General features: G+C 47.2%; 1 protein-coding gene and 1 long non-coding RNA gene across 3 annotated transcripts; both read left to right on the forward strand.

Annotated features, from left to right (window-relative positions):
- The first annotated feature begins 6,634 nt into the window (after positions 1-6,634).
- On the forward strand, positions 6,635-8,411 carry LOC136462750 (uncharacterized). Its single transcript, XM_066461800.1, has one exon. The coding sequence runs from the start codon at positions 6,750-6,752 to the stop codon at positions 8,112-8,114; it is 1,365 nt and encodes a 454-aa protein (XP_066317897.1). The 5' UTR covers positions 6,635-6,749; the 3' UTR covers positions 8,115-8,411.
- A 9,835-nt stretch (positions 8,412-18,246) lies between these two features.
- LOC136462751 (uncharacterized) lies at positions 18,247-22,227 on the forward strand. 2 transcript variants are annotated; one of them, XR_010760804.1, is made up of 3 exons: positions 18,247-18,679; positions 21,673-21,855; positions 21,950-22,227. It is a non-coding gene; the product is annotated as an uncharacterized lncRNA (long non-coding RNA). The 2 variants fall into 2 exon arrangements; XR_010760805.1 differs by having other exon boundaries at positions 18,249-18,679; positions 21,678-21,855.
- The last annotated feature ends 601 nt before the right edge of the window (positions 22,228-22,828 follow it).

Genomic DNA, 22,828 nt, shown 5'->3' on the forward strand with positions numbered 1-22,828 from the left:
TAGAATTATTGATGGTCATTAAAGAATTTTTTTATTGTCCACTAATAATGTCTTTATCCGAATATTAATATTGTTATCTTCAATCAGGGGCGGTGTTGGAGTTGATCCGGTACAATGATGCGGTGCTCATAGAATGATGGACAAAGCTGAACTGAAGAGAAAAGTTTTGAGGACTAAAATGCACTTTGATAGCTCTTATATGAAACTGAGTCTAAATGTAAAGTTTAAGGACTAGAATTGTCATGTTGATAGTTATAAGATTAAATTTAGCCCAAAAGTAAATTTTAAGGATTGAAACAACAATTTTAAAAGCTTACAGGCAAAATTGAGTCCCAAATAATAATAAAGGGGCTAAAAATACAATTCCACAGTAAAAAAAATCCAGGACCAGTGCAACTATGAGGGCTATGGGCGGTGCATTTTTAGTCTATATGGTAACATTTGAAACAACACATTACAAATATTAGTGACCGATAAGGATTTTTTTATTGTCCACTAATAATGTTTTTCTCCAAATAGTAATTATTTTTTTATTTAATTATGGGTGGTGCTAGAGCCCAAGAAGGTTGAATGGTGCGGCGATCATAGGATGGTGGATGAAGTTAAGCTGAAAAGCAGAAGGATTTAGAACTAAAATGCAATTTGGTTTGCTTCCTATAAAAGCAGGGTATTACCTTCGTAAAAAATGCAATTTGGTTGTCCATTCGTCGAAGAAATAAGCAAAAAAAAAAGAGCAAAGTTTAAGAACTGAAATAGTAGCTTTGGTAATCCTAGTATGAAACTTAGCCTAAAAATAAATTTTAGAAGTGTAATTGATTCTCAGATAATAATTAAAGGAGTACATCAACTATTCCACCGTGTAATAAAAAACAAAAAGACCAGTGCCAGTGGCCCAGTGCGAGGGCGTTCACGGAGGAAGCACACTATTCCACAATGTGCAGTTTCCAGTCGGCAGATAAAACTCGTGAAGGAAGGACGAAAAATAACCGGTGGGCCGTGGCCCGTCCACGTCCGGTGAACCGAATCCGCGGCCTGGGTCTGGGTGTGGGCTCAGGACTCTGCAGGGGGCCTGGCTGGGTGTGGCAGTGTGTCGTCAAAACTCGAAAGCCTGGCCGCACCTTTTGAGGGCGGCGCAGGCGCACAGCGGGTCCACTGCCCAGGGGGCCATAGCGCAGGCGGAGGCAGACAGAGACAGGCAGGCAGGCAAGCGCAAAAATATGTATGGAATGTGAGCAAAGTAATGCAACTCGAGGTCCTGTGGCGAAACAGTCGCCCGAGTCCTCTCATCAAAGCCCTCTCTGCACTGGGCAGGCAGGCAGCTGATGCCTCTGTGCACTGCTTGCAAAGTTGCATGCGCACCCATCCATCCTGCCATCCGGATACGATACGACGAGTGATGAGGGTAGAGTATTCGAGTGCACCTGGCCTGAAGAGGCCTGCGCGCCCATGCATTCAGTTGCCACGTCGGCTTGTTGGCGGGCCATGCGCCGACCGCCGAGAATCCAAACCCGAGTGGTCCTGTAGCTGTACTGCTGTTGGGTTGGCCGATGGCCGCGTCGACGCCCGGCGTCGGGCCTGCTCCATGGCAACTCGTGAGCCGTGACCCGTGAGTTGCGCGTGGAAGACGCCGCCGCGTTCGTTGCCGTAGCCCGTAGCAGATCCGTCGCCGCTCTCGGTTTGTCCGGATCCTCGGCCGGCGCACCGCACTGTCGACGCTCGCGTACTACAGGAACAGCTACAGGGTAAAGCATCACTTCCCTTCTCCCCGCGCGCGCCTTCAAACCAGCGGCTGCCGCGATGCCGCCATCATCAGGTCGACAAGATCGATCGGGGTCGTTATGCCTAGGCCGCTGCTACGGAGCGCTAGCCTTTCCTCAGGCCTACTATTCGCCGCGGTAGCCCGTAGGCCTGGCCCCGGGCGAGGGGACGCATCGGCGCATCGCAATCGCAATCGCAATCGCAATCGCAATCGCATCCAGAGCAGAGCCCAGAGATAGGCCGGCGAATATTTTTGTGCTCACATCCACGGCTCGGTGTCGACCGGTAAACATGTTTTTGCGCCATTCCTACCCAAGCCCTCTCATCAAAGCAAAGTAACCGTCGCCCGAGTCATGCTCATCATGGCGCTGCATGCAATGCAATGCAACTGGAGTGGCCTTTGCGCCATTCCTACCCCGGCCCCGCCTCCGTCGTCGTCCTCACCCGCAAAACGGAAGGAAAAGCCAGCGCTGCTGCCGCTGCATCGTCATAAACCTCATCTCATCGGGCAGCAGCAGCGTACTACAGTAACATTTTAACCACTTCTCATAAGTACTAGTACCACATACTACTTCCCTCCGTCCGAAACACGATTATCACCAGTTCACCACACAACACAGAGTCGGGTCCGTGTTAAACCTGCCGTTCGGTGCGTTGTCTCATCTGGAGTACTGTTTGCGTCGCCTATCCAAGTCCCTAGACGACAGGGGAGGCCAAGAGGTGCGTCCTACGTTTTGGGGGTCACAACGGATATTACACGGGATCGCATAAGGTGTTCGGGAACTAATAAAAAAATAAATTACAGAATCCATCAGTAATTCGTGAGACTAATTTATTAAGACTAATTAATTTATCATTAGCACATGTGTTATTGTAGCACCAAGTTGTTAAATCATGGACTAATTAGACTTAAAAGATTCGTCTCATAAATTAGTCACAAACTATATAATTTAGTTATTTTTTATCTATATTTAATATGTATGTAGGCGAGAAACTAAACGAGGCCTAAGTAGTCCCGCGTCCTTTGTACACCAGACAGCATCGCGAGGCACGTGCATGTCTCATCACATCGCAAACATGCCCGTCGGCGGTCCGCGTCCTTTACCGTACGTACAGCACAGCCACGGCAGCATCCACATCCACTCTCCATCGTGTACAACCGGCGACCGCGACTCCATTTTACCCAGACCGCCCACACCCGGGACGGTGGGCCCCACGGGCCTGTGGCGGCCTTGACCGCCACGGTGGCCGCTTGCGGGCCGCGCGCGGGAAGACGACACGCGCGAGGACACCGCGGTCTTTTTCTTCCCTGCCCGGGGCAAATTATTGCGGCACGGACGGAACGGACGGGCGGACGGACGCTTGGCCGTCGCGTGGCGCTGCGGCCGTCCGATCGCGCGGCGTGGGGGACCGGGGCCGGGTACGGGGAGCCAAAATTCTCGGCGGGAGAGGGAGAGAGTTTCCCTCCTGGGCTGGCCATCTCCCTGGTTTTGGCACGGCCCTTCCTGAAACGGAGCTTGAGCTGTCTGCGCGTTTCGTTCCTTTGCCTCATCAATTAGCGGGACGGTCAGCCGTGGGCAATTTATGGCAGGTGTTATGGAGTCGTACTTGTACACATATATATATAGTTAGTATATATATATATATATATATATATATATATATATATATATATATATATATATATATATATATATATATATATAACTACTATCCTGTAGCTGGCTACAGAATAACTTATTCTGTAGCCACTTTGAGTTATGATAATTACTATGTTAATTTACGAGATTATAGTAACTCCTTACTAAGTGATTTAATATAACGTTATGGTAAATATAACCATATGTTATAGTAACCCAACTATCGTAAATATGTATTGACATTATGGTAAATTAGTATATAAAATTATAGTAAATGTATATATATATATATATATATATATATATATATATATATATATATATATATATATATATATATATATATATATATATATGTGTGTGTGTGTGTGTGTGTGTGTGTGTGTGTGTGTTCCAACATGGATTTACTTCTTCGTATGTACTCTCGTTTCCGTGTAACGCTGTGCAACTTGTACAAATTTGCGTGTTTTGTACTTACAGTCTTAGTGACCATTTCTGTCTGTATGTTCAGTAGTTACCACTTCAGGTTGTTTCAAACAAAGCTGTTGCAGTAAATTGCACCAACTCCCTCCATCCAAAAAAAAAATGCAATTCTAACTTTTCAAGCAGTCAAACAAATTTAAATTCAATCAGCTGTATAAAATTTAACATTTATAATGTGAAACAAATATAAGTCCTTTTATTTTAAATTGTAATACATTTTTTTCTTCTAAATACATCGTTTTTACTCTAGACATAATGCATGTCTAAGATAGCAAAGGTTATGTACCTACGACTACAAGACCCAAAATGTTTCATGCTTTCGAATGGAGAGAGTACTAGCTTAATTATAGATCTATATGTTATAAATCTATTTAGGGACATTAACATTTTAAATCTACATGTTATAAATCTTTTTAGAGACAAACGTGCAAGTCCCAAACACAACGTGCAGCTGAGTTGAGACTTGAGAGGCTGCTTCTTGTAACAAAGGCGGAAACAAAAGAAGAAAGCGACTACCACCGCAGTTTTCCACGTAGCACGTGAACGACAAATGCAAAGCGAGCCTTTCGTGACCAACTTTCGCCTAGTGTAGAGAGGGGCTTTGCACGAGTTTCACTTCGGTGGCGCAGGCGCGGCAAAGGCAAAAGGGCAGAACCGTAAAAGCCATCCTCACTTCCACGAGGGGCGGCAGCGCCTCGCGGCCCGGGCCTGTCGGAGTTAACTCCGGCCGCAACGTGGCGGCCCGGCGGGCGAGACCAGACAGCTGGACGTCACGTGCTGCGCTCGCCCGGGGTGTGTCCCCCCAGCCGTCCGATGCGTGCGACGGCCCAGATCCCCCCTCCTCGAAACGGCTACGCTACGCCCAGCGACTTCTCTTTTGGGCTGCTGAGCCTGCTGCGCATACTGTATCATGGGCCATGGAGTGAAGAGCTGGTGGTGTGTGCTAGTGGCGCGTCACGTGAGAGGTGGGCCCGAAGTGCACACCCAACTGTGCCAGTGCCATGGCCCCTCGAGTCTCGGCGCGGTCAACGTGGGGCGTCGCACGGCGCCACTACAGCAGGTGCGGGGAGCGGATCAAGTAACAGTAAATTCTTTAGCCCGAGAGATAAGATAAGATAGCCGTTACCGCTGCTGAAACGCACATTGGAAAAAACACACACAGACACAGTAACAGTAATTAAGAGATGTCACGTTGGATGTTACGTAAGGATGTGGCACGGGTTGTTGGATACTAATAAAAAGCAAATTACAGAATCCGCCAGCAAACAACGAGACGAATTTATTAAGTCTAATTAATCAATCATTACTGCACATGTTACCGTATCACTTTATTATTAAATTATGGACTAATTAGATTTAAAATATTCATCTTATAAATTAGTCACAAAACATGTAATTAGTTATTTTTTAATAAATATTTAATACTTTATACGTATATCAAACATTGAATGTGACCAGGGCCTTGTTTAGATCACCTCCAAATTTCAAGTTTTTTCACTATCTCTCCATCACATCAATTTTTAGACGCATGCGTGGAGCATTAAATGTAGGTAAAAAAAATAACTAATTGCACAGTTTGGTTGTAAATCACGAGACGAATCTTTTGAGCCTAGTTAGTCCATGATCGGACAAAGTTTGTCAAATACAAACAAAACGTGCTACAGTGTCCAGATTACAAAAATTTACAATCTAATCAAGTCCCAGGTATAAAGTTTTGAGGCGGAAGTAAACGAGGTCTCAAGGTGACTTTGGAGCCATTTCAAGTCTACCACTACGAAGCTACTGCACTAGGCATGATGGCCTAGCGTAAAGCGGTCTCACCGTCACTGGCGGTCAGCCGCTCGGTAACACGGCGGCGCCGCGCCGCCCGTCACGTCGGAGTTGTACTTGACCGGTGTGCCGCTGCCGCGGCCCCGTCGGTCGCGGCCAAAGGATGCATTCACTCACGGATCACACCTCGCAGCGCCGTGTGGCCCGTGTCGGCACTGTTTTGGGTCGGCAGGCATCGTGGCGATCGGAGCCCGCCCTTCCTGTTGGGGGCCAACCATCTCCGAGAGGTGAGCGCCGACGAGACTTGGAGCGGGACGCCTGTCTGCCCAGTGCCCACGCCGCAGGGTTCCAACGGTGGCATCGCCGTCATCCATCCATGGACATGGACGGGACGGGGGAAAAAAATTCTTGGGTCATGACTCATGCCCAGTTACAGCAAAATGTTTCCATCATCTGCATGCTGCTGCAGCTTGCGGATTCAAAGCGAATTGCGAAAGATTCGTCCATATTCGTGCACGAAAGTTTAGCGGCAGCCGCGCGTACGGCGGTTGCGAGCCCGCAATCAGCTACGAGTACCCTGTTCCATCACGACATGGGGGCACTGCTGGTCACTGGACACTGCCCAACAGCAGTCTCAGCGTGAATGCGCAATTGTTAATTACCACGGGGCAGCATTTGCCTGCAAGGCTAGTGTTTAGAGGGAAATAGCCAAAGGCACAGACCACGCCAAAATCTCTGAAACAGAGAGAGGGAGGTTGCCGCAGTACAGTACCATTACCCACAACCTACCTCCTGTCAAAAATATTAACCACGGATTAACCCCGTCTCAACTCCTCACACCACCCGCGAGATGGCCACGTGGCCGTCAGTCAATGGTTGGCTCGGTAGACCGGGTCCACGCGTCAGGAAATTTACCGTGCCCGGCTATATAACGCGCTGCCCTTTACCGGGGTATACTCCTGTCCCTGTCGCCTCCTCACGCTTATCGCCTCGCGTCTGTGTCCGCGTCCGCGCGCCCCAGTCCCACAGCCAAGTACAGTACTCGAGTGCACGCTGTCTGCCTCCGCCCTTGCTGGCTGCGCCTCGCCGCCGCCGGCCATGGCCTCCGCCGTCGCTAGCAACGTGCACGCGGGACCCGCCGCCGCAGGGCCCATGTCCTTCGGCTGGCTCGGCCCGCCGCGCCTGTCCTTCGGCGCCCACGACGCCGCGGTGGCGGAGGAGCAGGAGCCTGCCTCCACGGCGGCGGCGTCCAAGGCGGAGCCGGCGGCGATCTCTAAGGACTTCATCGACTTCGAGTTCAGCCTCGGTGGGTCCGCCACCATGCTCCCCGCGGACGAGCTCTTCGCCGACGGGAAGCTGCTCCCGCTCCGGCCGCAAGCCCCCGGCGGGAAGACGGCGGCGACGGAGGCCGAGCGGGAGCGGGTGCGGCGGGACACTGCGCTGGTCGCGGAGGTCATGCCCTCACCGGATGCGGTCAGGGCTATGCATCCAGCAGCGGCCGAGGTTGCGCTCGACCCGTACGTGTTCTCGCCCAAGGCGCCCACGTGCTCCAGCCGGTGGCGTGAGCTGCTCCGGCTCAGGAAGGTCCAGACGCCGCAGAAGCCGTCCCCGTCCGCGTCCGCGTTGCCGTCAGCGTCCCCCGCGGCGACGGCGGTGACCCCGTCGAGGGCGTCCAACTCCTCGGCGGCCAGATCGCTGAAGCTGCTCCTCCTCCAGCGGAACGGCGGCCGCGCGTCGGGCGCCGCCGCGTCTGACCTCTCCGCGGCGCCTCTCCTCCGCGACAGCTCCGACTCGGAGACGTCGCTCTCCCTCGCGTCCTCCCGCTTCTCGCTCTCGTCGTCGTCCTCCTCGTCCGGCCACGACCAGGACGACTTACCGCGCCACTCCCTCGATTCCGTCGACCCCACCCCACGTCCCCGCATCCGCCTAGTCCGCTCCCACCCCCACGCGCCGCAGCCCCAGTCGCATCTGCAACCACACCCACCCGTCGCTGCATCCGCCTCCGCTCCCGCTCCCGCGCCCGCGCGCGCCGCCCACAGTCCCGCTCGCCGCCGCCCGTCTCCGTCGACCCCGCCGCCGCCAAGCGTGGTCTCTGTGGACTCCCCCCGCATGAACGCGTCAGGCAAGATCGTGTTCCAGGGCCTAGAACGCAGCTCCAGCTCCCCCGCCGGCAGCGTGCACTCGTCGATGCGGTCGCGGTCCCGCGTCATGGACCGATCCTACTCCGCTGGCGTCCGCGCCACGCCGGTCGTGCTCAACGTCCCGGTGTGCTCGCGGCCGGTGTTCGGGTTCTTCAAGGACAAGAAGGACGCGGCGGCCAAGGACGCAGCCTCGGCGCGGGCGCGGTCGGCGCTGGGCCGGAGGACGCCGACTGGCGGCAGCACCACTCTGGCGGCGGCCGGAGCCGGTGGAGTGAGCGGCAGGGATCTCGGCAATGTAACTGACACCGTTCGTTTTGGTTGACTAAGCGCTAGTAGTATCATTAGTGCTAGCTATTAGTAGAGGACATTAGCTTGTGGTTCTTCAGTCCGACAAGAAAATAGATCAAAAAAGAGTTTAAGAAGTTTGGGATCTCATCTGGAGTGAAGAAGAGAGACACAATTGGGAGGATAGTTTGGTGAGCTGATTTTGCTTTGTGAGGCTAGAGTTTTGCGAGCAATTGATTAACACCCCGCCCGTTTTGCTCCTGTAAATTCTGTCTGCCCCGTGGTTTTTGCTACCCTTCCTGTTTGTAATCCACTGTACTAGCATATTTGTTGATCTCATGCTCTCAGTCAGCTCCGGAGTGAGAGAAAAAAGGAAAAAGCTTTTGTGCATGCTTGGTTTGTTGTTTGCCGTGGCAGATTGATGCTCTGCGATACCTGTTCAGTGAGAACTGAAAAGTGAAAAAAGAAGAAGGGTGTTGGTGTTAATCATGGTGTCATGTGTCCCTGTTAAAAGCAACTTCTCAGCGACTCTAGAAAAATGCTGTAGATTTGTCAGCGACTCTAGAAATTGTAGCTGATAAGCCCAAGCGGACAGGCCAGCCATGCACGCACTTGGGCAGCAGTAACTTTCTACCTCGCCTGCATGCATCGGCCCGGCCGTCGCTCGCTCTCTGTGCTCCTGCTCCTGTTAATTGATGGAGATGCCGGTCCGAACAGGGGAGCCGGAGGGCCTGGAGCGCCTCCATGTGTGCCACTGATCGGGCACTGTGCGCCATGTGCAGTGCAGCTATCCATGGCGCCCGCCCCACGTAGAAAAACAGGCCGAAAAGGCAGTAAAAAATTCGGCGCCCTTTCCCTCGGGCGGCCACCGGCGTTCCGGCAACGTGGCCGTGGTCCCTTGAGCTACCCGGGCGGCCGATCCGTACGCCGTGCCGCGCCCTGCGCCCATGTGGGCTTGTGGGGTGTTGCCGCCGAGTCCGATACTCCGATGCCATTGCCATGCCCCTCCTGGCGCTAGCTCGTAAACTACGCGCCACTTTGCCCTTTCGCTGCATCTCCTTATGTATCATGGAAAGTGTATCCTGCTGTGTTTTGACAGCAGTGTTGTGCATGGGCTTTCGTTTACGCTGCGTCTTTTGACTGGTGCAGCCTTTGGCTCCTGATGAACGCTGTTCACCGCTGCACCGGCGAGCACGGGCACCTGCGCAAGAGTGTTTTGTCCGTTGTGCTCGATCGATGCTATTGCTATGGCTGGGCTCCTAGTCAGTGAGTGAAACTGGGCTCTGAAAAGCCGAAAAGGTTAGTGGCGAGTAGCGAGCTGGGCAGTGACCGGCGGAGGGCGGAGCACGGAGGAGACATGGAACAACACGGGCGGGGGCGGGCGACGGGCGGCCAAGAGGAGATCAGAACGAATCCGTGCGGGGCGTCTGGTCATCGGGCGTGGCGTATAGTAGAGTGCAGCGTGCGCAGGCACCTGTAGTACGCGGCCGTGTCCTCTCTCTCGCTGCACCAGCCCAGACGCCCAGCCTTTGCTCTTTACATGGTCTCTGGCGCGCGTGATGAGTGTCTTGTTGATCGGTGCGCGCGCCGGGCAGACGGGCAGTGTGCAGCGAGTGCAGCGCAGGGTGGCGCAGGGCGGAGCCATGATGCGATGGGATGGCCGATGGCGCAAGCGGGGATCCGACGGCTGGTGGGAGGGTCGGGCTCTGCCGCCCCCGGCCACCGCGAATTCCTGCCCCTCGACCGGGAGGCAGCGCCCCTGCCATAAAATACTCCCTCTACCACGCTCCTCCTCCGCGTTCGCGTTTGCACTGCATTGCATTGCAGCAACGGCGCCGACGCCGATTGCTCCCTAGGCTACTGCGATTTGTTTGCTGAACGCTGACCGAGCTACGCAAACCGTTTGGAGCGTTTCGTACTCTACTCTATCGGCGGAGAGATGCGGCGGCTCATCCAACGTTGCGCCGTGAAGTTGCGGACTTGCGCTAGACAGGTGAGCTGCTGCTGCGCTTCCAATGCGCGAGACGCCCGTGGGTTACGCAGACTTTGCAGAAGCCTAGTACGTGCGGCTATCTGTGGAATGCTGGTGATGGGCTGATGGCTGATGTGGCTCGAGATCATCGCGCATCCTGCGATGCGATCCGTGAGTTTGAGTTTGAGGCGGATACCGATTACCACACGGTGCCGGTCAGCTACTATGGTCCATGAAACGTAGGTATGGCCGTATGGGCTACTTCTGTGCCGAAACGTAGGTATGGGCACACGGATATCTCGTGCCGGTGCCTGGGCCGGATATCAGTTGCTGTGCGAGATCAACCGGGCCGCCATGGCCATGCCGGACCCGGCCGCATCTTTCCTTGCACGCTACCCACGCTGTGTCAAAATATATATATACTCATTTTAGGATTTTTTGCTGTCCAAACTTTTAAACTTTACTAACTTTCAATAGATTAAGAATTACAGTAACTTAAACTGTTAAAGTATAGCACCCACAACTTTATTGCGCTTTCATATCCCTGCAAAGTTCTTTCTTATGGATATAACAGACAACTCTCCCGTCGGTTTTATTTTTTTTAAAACGATTTACCTCCTTAAAGTTGGTCGTCCAATATGGCTCTAGTATAGTGTTCGTTGTAAACCTTTTTCCTGAGCAATAATTGATCTCTACACCTAATAAGTTTCTGGAGGAATCGTTCACCTCAGGCAGAACGAAGTCTCCGTTATAAAACTCTCTGTAAGAAAACTAAGGGGCCGTTCGTTTGCCAGGGAATGCATCTCTGGAACCATTTCAACTAGAAATGTTGTGTTAATTTGAACTATCTTTCATCACCTGGAATGATTCCCGATGGAATCAAGGGCAAACGAACGAGCCCTAAGGCTTGTCTAGTTCCTTCCCTAAAGTTTACTCTTTATCCCATTAAATATTTGGATATATGTATGGAATATTAAATATAGATTAAAAAATATCTAATTATATAATTTGCGACTAATTTACGAGACGAATTTTTTAAGCCTAATTAGTCCATGATTTGATAATGTGGTGCTACATTAACACATATGCTAATAACGGATTAATTAGGCTTAATAAATTCGTCTCGCGGATTACTGACGGATTCTGTAATTTGTTTTTTTATTAGTATCCGAACACCTCATGTGACAACCGATGTGACATCCCAAAACTTTACATCCTGGATTTAAACAAGGTCTAAATGTGAACACTATAACGAGGTGTCATCGCCCGATGAATGGATTTGAACCAAATGCAAAATCAATTTTTTTCTTATTTTGTAAAAATGATTAAATTCGTTATTGTAGGTGTGGGCAAAATATTATTGTCCCGTGCAACGCACGGACATGTATTTAGGATAATAATTTGGTAAAGTATATTTTTCAACCTCCAATTCACATTAAAGTTCGATTTTCAACCTTCAACTATGAAGCTGGGTAACATACACCCTCCAATTGTCAAAACCAGACAAATTTAATCCTCGACTGGTTTCAAAAATGATTTTCTATTTTCTAATATAACAAAAATCCGGTTTGATCTATGGAAGTTCATAATTAATTTGTTTTAAATTATAAAAATATGAAACTAGTTCATGTTTTCTTCTAAAAGTGTTATATATATATGTGTGTGTGTGTGTGTTGATGCTATATTTGAAATTGTTTAGACCTTACTTGTTTTAAATAAATAACAAGCGTGACAAGGAGTAATAAAGCAATAAGAACATAAATAAACCAATTCCAAAACCTATATATAGACCATAAACAAGTAGAGAATATTTTTAGAAAAAAGTACTAGTTTCATATTTTTCTAATAAAAAATAAATGGCGGTGGGGGATTGCAATGCTACTGTATACATTAATACAATGCTTGGTGCTCGCGGCCCGCCTCTTGAGTTGTTTTTGGCCGAACGCAAGGCGGTGCGCGTGGAGACAAAGGTAGCGAACTGTCATGTAACATAATGGAAAGCGAACAATTTAATTCCGTATGAAATTTAATTCCATGCAAAATTAAAAACAATTTTAAATATAGCATCAACATATATATAACATCTTTAGAAGAAAACATGAACTAGTTTCATATTTTTTATAATTTAAAATAAATTAATTACGAACGTCTAGAGATCGAACCGTATTTTTATTATTATTAGAAAATAGAAAACCGCTTTTGAAACCAGTCGATGACCAAATTTGTCCAATTTTGATAGTTGGAGAGTGTCTGTTACCTGGTTTCATAATTGAAGGTTGAAAATCGAACTTCAATGCGAATTGGAGGTTAAAAAATGTACTTTACCCTAATAATTATGGAGCCACTTCCAATCTCTCTATAAAACCGCGCAACCAATATAAATGACTATCAACTTAGGACTAGATGACCTACGTGTTTAGGTGAAAATGTCATGACTTATGTTACGATGTTACTGTCAGGGGTGAACCTAATACACAGGGAGCGGGGGCACGTGCCCCCACTCAAATTCTGGGTTTCTAAAAAAATACCTTCTTTCGTGTAGCTATAGAGGTCATCAGTAACAAACCGTCACTCAAATTTTGTGCTAGTTACGCCCCGGATCACCATGACAAAAACCTGCAAAGTGTACTCTTGAAGGATGAGGGCCCTGTTGAGGTATCGTGATCCGTGAGTTTGGTGCGGATGCCACGAGGATCTCTTTTCACATGGTGCGGGGCAACAAAGGTGGTCCATGAAACGTACACTTCTATGCTGGCCCAGGTCAAATGGCAGATGGATATCTGTGCTGGACCCTAGGCCGGTATCAGTTGCTGTGCTGGATCAACCGGGCCGCCATGTCCATGTCGGGCCAGGACGCATCTTTGCTTGCTATGTAGTCACGCTGATTCATTTTAGGATTTTGCTGTCGAAACTTTTAAACTTTAGTAGTAACTTTCAAGAGATTAAGAATTAATTACAGTAAACCTATTATAGTATAGCAGACAACTTTATTGTGTGTGCTATTCTGCTATAAGAGATAATTTTTGAGGTAGCCATAGGAGGAGTGAAAGCATCTAGGCCCCTAATTGGGTTTCAGTGATTAATGACAATACAAGATTACTATGACTAACGTGTGTTTTGCAGAGGCAATTAAGTTAGGTCATGGTAATGGAGATCGATTGGACAATCAAAGTGGTCATGCCCCTACGATGAAAATCGTTTCGGTTTTCAAAGGATGGACGATAAAGTTAAGGATGGACTAGTTTTAAGTGTCGATTGGAGTTGAAGAGACACTTAGAGTAGTTTAGGACTTTGTTTTTCCTTTGGCCATACTATTAAGGGGGGTATGGACGGGTAGCTTGACCTAGGTGAGTCTAGTGAGTTAGGTGTGGTGCACACTTGTTAAAACTAGCACTAGGTAGCTCCTACATATGCCTAAGATCCAATGGAACAAACTTCATTCACATATGATCGAGAGTTGAAAGTGAATGGAGGGTCAAAAACTGACTGGATGCTGGCTTCGGTGTGACCGGACGCTGGCTCAGGGTCCGGTCAATTCATTTGACCAAGGTGATTGCGTCTGGTTTGACCGGACGCTGAGAGGTCAAGTGACCGGACGCTGAGAGGCAGCGTCCGGTCAACTCCAGTTAGGTTCCAGAGAGGGAAAATCATGACCGGACGTGTCCGGTCACACTATAAACACTGGAGTTCAGGGTATACTGACCGGAGCGTCCGGTCAATATGACCAGAGCATCCGGTCACCCCGCAGAGGCACATAACGGTTCGTTTTTCAGCCGGTGTTATAAATACCACCTCCACTCGTGTGTGGGGGTACTTTTGCTCATTCCAACAGCTAAGAAACACCTTAGAGAGTGCTAAGAAGAGCAAGGTCCTAGTGAGGTGATTGAGATTTGAAAATCCAAAGAGAGACCTCATTAGTGAAGATCAAGAGTAGCAAAGTGTGCATCCACCTTCTCATTAGGCTTATCGTGGTCAAATGAGAGTTCGTGCTTGTTACTCTTGGTGATCGCCATCACCTAGACGGCTTGGTGGTGATTAGGAGTTCGGTGATCACCCAGCGGAGCTTGTGGGTGACCCAAGTCAAGTTGTGAGCGGTTGTGGGTGATTCACCGCGACGGAGTGTCGAAGAATCAACCTGTAGAGAGCACTTGATCCTTGCGCGGATCAAAGGAGAGCTACACCCTTGCGCGGGTGCTCTAACGAGAACTAGTGGGGAGTGGCGACTCTCCGATACCTCGGCAAAACATCGTCGTGTTCTTTCCTCTCTATTTACTTTGAGCATTTACTTTGAGTATTTACTTTGTGCAATTCAATTGATGTCTTTATATTCTTAGAATTACCATGCTAGAGTAGGATTGGAACTTAGGTTGCAAGTCTTTTGTGCGGTAGAACAATTAGAAACACTTTCTAGGCACAATGGGTTAATTGGGCTAACCATAGGACTTAATTATTACGAAAAAAATTTAGAATTAGCCCAATTCACCCCCCCCTCTTGGGCATCTTGATTCTTTCAATTGGTATCGAAGCCTCATGCTCACATTTTTAGGCTTAACCGCCTAGAGCAAGATGTCTCACGGGGATGGACCTCCTCCTATCTTTGAGGGAGATGATTTTTCTTATTGGAAAATTCGCATGGAGGCGTATCTTGAGGCTCTAGATGTTGGTATACTTAGAGCCGCCTTACAAGGCTTCCCAAAACCTCGGGACGCTACTAACTTACAAGGCGATGAGGTAAATTACGAGAAGTGGAATGCAAAGGCTCAAAACACCATCTTTAGAGGCCTTTGCAAAGATATGTTTAATCAGGTGAGGAACCACAAAGATGCCCATGCACTATGGTCGGACGTTTGTGCGCTCCATGAGGAAACTAAGAGTGAGCGTGAGGAACGCTATCATCTTGTCATGAAAAAACTCAACTCTTTTAAAATGGTTCCTAAAGAAAGTGCTAATGAAATGTATTCACGTTTAAATATTCTTGTAGAGGAAGTCAATGGGCTTGGACTTACTCAAATGCAACCATCCGATGTTGTAAGAAAGATCTTGAGTGTCCTCCCCATTGATAAATATGGGCATATTGTGACCGTGCTACATCAAGGTGATCTTTCCACCGCTACACTGACATAAATCTTGGGAAAGATCAATGCTCATGAGATGTATATGCACATCACACCTCAAGATGGCTCATCCTCTACGAAGAAGAAAGAAAAAGACTTAGCATTCAAAGCTAGCCAAGAGAAGGGCAAAGCAAGACTTGAGTCTGAGAGCTCAAGTGATGATGAAGTTGATGATGAAAGCCTTGCTCTCATGGTGAAGAAAACCGCCAAGATGCTAAAGAAGCTCAACAAGAGTGACATCAAGTTCGATGGCAAGAAGAAAAAGTTCTTCACAAGCTCAAGAAGAAAGCCAATCTCCAAGATGGATTGCTACAATTATGGCGAACTTGGTCATCTAGCTCACCAATGTACAAAGCCCAAGAAAGACAAGTTTAAGAACAAAAACAAGGGCAAGAAAGATGACTCAAGCAATGAAGATGAAGATGAGAAGAAAAAAACAAGCCATACAAGAAGAGAGATAGCAAGAAGAAGGACTTCCACAAGAAGAAGAAGAGTGGAAAAGCTTACATTGTCGGTGATTGGCTCACGAACATTGATTCATCTAGTGGATCATCCGATGATGATAGTGACGACGAGAAAGTGGCCGCTATTGCTATTGACTCATCATCTTCACCGCCACCACCGCCATCATCCTCTACTCACCTATGCCTTATGGCCAAGGGTGAATGTAAGGTATCACATGATGATGATAGTAGTGGTGATGATTATGCTCATAATGATGATAGTGATAGCGATGATGAATATGAGTCACCCACTTATGATGATCTTGCTAAATTGCTAAAGAAATACACTAAGATCATTATAAAGACTAGAGCTAAAAATGAAAAGCTTGAGATTAAGAATGATTCTCTTTTAGCTAAATATGACATAGCCGAAAAGACTAGTGTTGAGCTTAGAGAAGCAAATGATGCTATGTCATCCAAACTCAAGGAGCTCAAATCTTCTAAGAAAGAGCTTAAAGATAAATATGATAAACTTGAGTGGGTGCACAAAGAGCTCATCACTAGCCATAACAAGCTAAAAGATGAATATACTACTCTCAAGATTAATCATGACAATCTTGTTATTGCTCAAGAATTTTTACCCAATGAGCCACATGATGCTACTAACAATGTTGTTAAGATTGATATAACTACATCATGTGATGATTTAATTGATGAGAGCATCGAGCAAGGATCTAGTGGCAAAGGCAAGCAAGTGGTTGAGTGCAATGACTATGATGAGTATATCAAGCTCAAGCATGACAATGAGAAGCTCAAGAAAAAATTTGAAGAGTTCAAAATCCACAACACCATTATGCTAGAAACTCTTGATCATGATGGTGACTTGGTCCTTGAGAATGAAAAGCTAAAAGAAGAAAACAAGAAGCTCAAGGAAGAGAGGAACAAGGTTGCACTTAAGGAAGATAAAAGTAGTGATGCACTCAAGGAAGAAAACAAAAAGCTCAAGTTGGAAAAAGAGCATCTCAAGATTGGATTGAGAAAGTTCACAAGAGGCAAACACCTTCAAAGTGAGCTCTTAATGAACACTGTCATGAAGATGGATAGAAGTGGCATTGGATATGTGGCAAATGTAGAGAAGAAGAAGGCTCAAGTTCAACAACAACAATCAAAGCCAAAGCCAAAGCCAAAGAGATGCTTTGAGTGTGGACAAGAAGGCCACTTTGCTCATGAGTGCCAAACTCCACCGCCACAACCCTTGCCCAAGCATGCTAGATCCTTTGCCTTCAATGCTCACTACATGCTTAGAAAGGATTCTAGTGGAAAGATGAAAGTGATGTTCTTAGGACCTCCCAATAAGAATAGGCCTAAGAAAATTTGGGTTGCAAAGTCACTTGTTGAGAAGGTAAAGGGCCCTCAACAAGTTTGGGTTCCAGCTCAATACTAGTTTTGAATAACTAATTTAACCTTTCTTCATCCAAATATGCAAACTTTAAAGTGATTTTGAGCTTAAATGGCTTACAAATAAAAAAAAATCTACCATAAAAAACCACATATATCTAGTCCACAAAATAAAATAAGCTACTGATGAAATATGAGAGTATAAAGTTGGTAACCTTTAGAACCGAAGAATCGATGGAGGAATGGAAAAAATCTTGTGATCACCGGTGATGAGGAAGAAGAGAAGCCGGCGATGAAGCAAGAACACTGAGCTCGAAGTGGCTCAGGCTCGGGGGAGAACAAGGGGTACATAGGAGGGGACCTTTAGTCCCGGTTGTAGACAGAAACCGGGACTAAAGGTCCCTTTCTAGTCCCGGACGGAGCCTCCAGCCGGGAGTAGACTTTTACTCCCGGTTGGAGGGACCAACCGAGAGTAAAAGTGAACTTTTAGTTCCGGTTGGTAGCTCCAACCGGGACTAAAGATCCCCTCCAGCAAAAGCCTGGCGCATTAGCCGTTGAGTAGGGACCTTTAGTCCCGGTTGGAGCTACCAACCGGGACTAAAGGTTTCTCTAGTCTTGGGCGCGAAAAATACCGGGACTACAGCCAAATTTCGAAGTGGATCAAAGGTCGTTTCTCTACTAGTGGAGGTCATTTATTTGAATATTATTAGTTGTTTTAATAAGGACTAGAGTATATGTAATATTGTAAGTAAAACCACCCTCAAACCATTAGAGGGTTATTTAGACGATCTTAATACACTTCAAGGGACAGAATACATTGTTTTATGGGTGAAGGGGTGACGTAAGGGTTATGAATTAATAACAGAGATTGAAATTATTCATGACAGTACTATAGTTTACAACTTTACATGAATTACATGACACTAGGAAATGGTGAAGCCCGTGGAGGCGTATTTGAGGCTCATCGAGACCAATACCAAACAATCGACTTTTCGATGCGATTGCCATCCCAAACGTCGAAAGTCGTCGTCTTCACCCCGCACATTTCTTATCGCAATTGGCTGTATTTCTTTCCCGTCGCTTGCAATTGCCGGAACCAGTTGCTATTACGCAATTGAAAGCCTTGTCGTACGTGGACGGAGTTAGCCCTGGCCTGACGATCTTGATTACTTGCCCAATTGCTCCTGGCCCGGTTCTTGCATTGGCCGTGACACGTCGTGCTGCGGCATCCATTGGATCGGATTGGAGAACCAGTCAAGACTGCTTATTTCTATCTAGCAGCCACCAGCTCTTGCTATCGTTGATTACTACGCTACTAGACTCACATCACATGGATACACGATACCCCAGCCGGCCATTCTAGAGTTGCTTGTCTACTGATCAGTCGTCTGGCCGCTGGGCGCTGGCGTTTGATCGGCTTGCTTATCAGCACAGCATCTCCAGACTCCAACTCTCCCCAAGCTAGGTCCTTTTCGCTTCACAAATCGTGGCGTCAGTTAATGGTAGAGTTCTGTTACTTGTGCAACGTCCTCTTTACGGCTAGTCCTGGGCCGGCACCGGCGGCTGTCGCCGTCGCGCGCGGCTTGCTGCAGTGCTCTGCCTCCGATGAGAGAGTTCCGCATGGCATGCTCGTCTAGGAGGCTGTGCGGCAGCTCTCCCGGGAAGGACCGTAAGAGTAAGTACACCTCGCTAGCGCGCTTGCTCTCTCCGTCTCTGTCTTGCTCTTGTTCTTGTTCTTGGACGAGGTTATTTCAATCTGGCTTTGTGAGATATAATAACACTGCTTTCTTTTATTAGCCAGAGCTATTATCTTTAGTTTACCATCGTCTACACGATTATAAGTTCCATATTTGTATAGCTAGGCTAGATCTATATCTATCTAGATTTTTTTTAGCTTTTCACATCATTTTGATTTGTGCCATCTTTTTAAGTGGAACTCAAATTTGGTTTTCAAAATCTTGTAGCTAGTTTTTCCTTGGTTTTCAAAATCTTGTAGCTAGTTTTTTTCTTTCTTGACAGTCAAAAAAAAGTTTTTCCTTTCTTTCCTTGTCATAGACACGTCTCTCTTTCTATAGCAGAACGAGACTATGTTGTGCTCTAGGGACAACGAAGAACGATGTTGTAGAGCTCCATTGTTGTTCCATAGTTTGTGTTTGGTGGTTGTGGCAAGAACCAAGAAGAGGAAGATATGCAGAAGCCGGTGTGACCTTTTCTTCGCAGAACCAATCCCAACCTCTCCGGTCCGACCTCCACATCCCCCCCCCCATCCCGCCACCCCCCCCCCCCCCCCCCCCCCCCCCCACCCCCCCCCCCCCCCCCCCCCAAGCCCCCCTCTCTCTAGGTGGTCAAAGGCGTGTGAGGAGGCCATGGAGAACGTCTACGACGAGCCTGCCCTCCTCGCCGTCGCCGGCGAGCCCCGCGAGCTGGGCTTCGTCGTCCTCCCTCGGCTCCGAGGCCGCCGCTTCAACGCAGCAGTCGCCGTCGCGGCATGGGGCGTCGCGGGGCTCCTCTCCACCACTGTCCCCGGCCTCGCCGCGAACCGTGACCACGTGATGCTCTGTTTCATCTTCCTCATGGCTGGGGTCCTGCTTCTGTTCCTCACCATCGCCACCGCCGACCTGCCCGTGGTGGAGAGGGCGGCTGCTCGACTTGAGGTCATAGTTATGGCCATGCTTAATTCGACCTAATTTCGTTCCCATCTGTTGCTTCATTCGGCTGCTTTCGTTTATTATTTCTACATTCCGTGCAACGTGCATGACTGCTTGATCGTGAACAAGTGAACATGATCATTTATCTACTAGATAGATCTTGTGTGTATGTATTGCAATCGATACTACTGCTGCTAAGTGCTAATGCTACGATCCTTTTAGATAATCGCTTTTCTGTCTGTGGATTCTCTTCCTTTACCTGTGTGGACTTTGGATAGGCAAACATAACTAGCATCATCCATATTTCAGTATGTGATTTCATCCATTTCAGTTGTACTGATATATACTATATATATGTAACGAACACAACAGCTATACATATTGTTTGCTTAATTAATATGTGTGCATTTGATGCCCACACTGCTTGAGTTACTATTGAATTTTTGTTTCAGTTTCTTGTGGAGATAGAGAATGTTATACCCAACATGCAATTGCTGATTCCATATCACATATGGACATGCAGAGAAATGCTTGGGGCAGGATTTCAATTGGTTATATATCGACCAAGTAACATGTGCATGCATTTGATATCGGCAGAACATCATATCCTGCCCGGCTGCCCCAACTCATGGCGTTTTCATGCATGGCTCGGTGTTTACTGTTTCAGTAGAAGACTTATTACACATATGTAGCACACTAGCTAGCACTAGCATGCATGCACGTATAGATCGGTTTCAAGACACACGATGCACATTTCATTATTTGGTTCTGGATGCACTTGCTGCATAGCTTGAATGCTTAATATTGCATGCATATTCTCACAGTTTAGATGAAGCTTAATTTTTTTGTCAGTAATAATATATAATCAAGGGAAGAAAACTATACTAGGAGAAGCTAGTAGTACACAAGTACTAACTAGGCAGCGATAAGTTATACTTAAAAAAAAACAAGCGAACGCAACATGTTTAAGCTGGCATCCATGCAATAGATTAATATTTAATCTAATCTAATATCTCTATATAGTTCATACCCACTAAGCAATAAATATGAGCTAAAGCTCGCATCTCGTGCTTCCACATCACCTTTCTTTTCCAGTCGTCCGATGTTTATCGAGCAATCGACATCTCCACCCAGCAGCCCCTACACGTACGTACACCTGCGGCTCCCTTCAGCTTCCTTCCCAGCACACGCCTGCAGCCCTGGCCCACCTCCGCCCGCTCGGCTCCCTCCCTTCGGCTTCATTCCGAGGACACACTCACCGGTAGAGAAACGAGGATTGATCCCACCTCGAAATTTGGCTTTAATTCCAGTATTTTTCGCGTCCGGGACTAGAGAGACCTTTAGTCCCGATTTGTAGCTCCAACCAGGACTAAAGGTCCCTGCCCAACGGCTACTGCGGTAGGCTTTTACTGCAGGGGACCTTTAGTCCCAGTTGGAGCTACCAACCAGGACAAAAGGTTAACTTTTACTCCCGGTTGATCCCTAAAATCAGGAGTAAAAGACTTCTCCTGTCTGGAGGCTCCGTCCGGGACTAGAAACAGACATTTAGTCCCGGTTTCTGTCTCCAACTGGGACTAAAGGTCGCCTCCTATATAGCCCTTCTTCCTCCCCGAGCCCGAGCCACTTCGAGCTCAGTGTTCTTGTTTCATCGTCGGCCTCTCTTCTTCCTCATCATCGGTAATCACAAGATTTCTTCGATTTCTCCATCGATTCTTCGGTTCTAAAGGTTACCAACTTTATACTCTCATGTTTCATCAGTAGCATATCTCATTTTGTGGACTAGATATTTGTGATTTTTTATGGTGGATTTTTTTTATTTGTAAGCCATTTAAGCTCAAAATCACTTTAAAGTTTGCATATTTGGATGAAGAAAGGTTAAAGTAGTTATTCAAAACTAGTATTCAGCTTTCATTTCTAGCATGCATAGCACATTTCATGGTTTAGAGATATAGAGAATTTTAGAGTTTTTTTTATTTTATTTGTTTATAAAATGAGAAATTTATATTATATTAAAAATTAGTATAGAGAGTAGATGGCAACTGCTTCCGGGTCCTCGGCCTCTCATCGGGTTCCAAAGCGACTGAGGCCGGACCTCCCTCTCATTGCATGCGGCAAGTGTGAGGAGAAGATTGTGATGGAGTACCGGGTGAGGAAGAAGTGTCCCAACAAGGACCGTATCTTCTACAAGTGTCCGGATCGCAATGTGAGTTATTTTGTCGTATTTGATGATTATGGTTAATTTATACTTATTTTCATGATGATTGTGATTAAAGTTCTATTTTTTGTTTTAATTTTAGTGGGATGGCACTGGATGTTCAAGCTGTACTGGGAGGAAGAGTATGTTGAATACGTGCAAAACTCTCTTGCACAGGCGACTACGGCGGCTGATGAGGCAGTGATCATACGAAAGAAGCCCATAGATGTTGAACAAACGCATGATCTATCTGTTTTAGTTGGGATTGATCGTGAAATCCTTATGCTGCTGAAGTGCATTTTAGCTTTAGTTTTTTTAGTGGTAGTTGGGATTGTCTACATATAACGAGACTTTCATAAATTAATACCTTGTGTGGTGGCATGAATGTCGTATAATTAACTAATTATGTTCTAGGTTTTAATATGGTATGTATGTCATGTAATGCAGATGAGCTGGCATTGGATGTACAATGCTGATCGCCGCTCCCAAGAGTTCATTGAGGGCGTGCATTCTTTTTTTACTTGTGGCCGAGGCAAACAAACGCGATGGTTTCATGTGCTGCCCATGTGCCATATGTAAGAATTTGAAGGAATATGCTAGCTCAAGGAGTTTTCATTCACACTTGTTGAAGTCGGGTTTTATGCCAAACTATATTTGTTGGACGAAGCACAAAGAAACCAGGGTTGTAATGAAAGAAGGTGAAGAAGAACAATGGGATGATGATAATATTATTGTTGAATATGGTGCCTTCAATGATACTGCAATGGGGGAAGCTGAAGAAGAGGTAGTGGCAGAAGATGAGCCCGCTTATGATCTTGGTTAGGCCATTCATGACGCACAAAGAGAACGTGAAAGTGAAAAAGGAGAAGATCAAGTTCGAGCGCATGCTAGAGGATCACAAGAAATTGCTATACCCAACTTGTGATGCGGGGCAGAAAAAGTTGGGTGCCACACTAGAATTGTTGCAAGGGAAGGCAAAGAA

Source organism: Miscanthus floridulus, chromosome 7 (assembly GCF_019320115.1).
Source record: "Miscanthus floridulus cultivar M001 chromosome 7, ASM1932011v1, whole genome shotgun sequence".
Classification (NCBI taxonomy): domain Eukaryota; kingdom Viridiplantae; phylum Streptophyta; class Magnoliopsida; order Poales; family Poaceae; genus Miscanthus; species Miscanthus floridulus.

What these genes read in the sequence shown, in the direction of transcription:
- LOC136462750 (XM_066461800.1), top strand. Translation starts at nt 6,750, where the DNA reads ATGGCCTCCGCCGTCGCTAGCAACGTGCACGCGGGACCCGCCGCCGCA.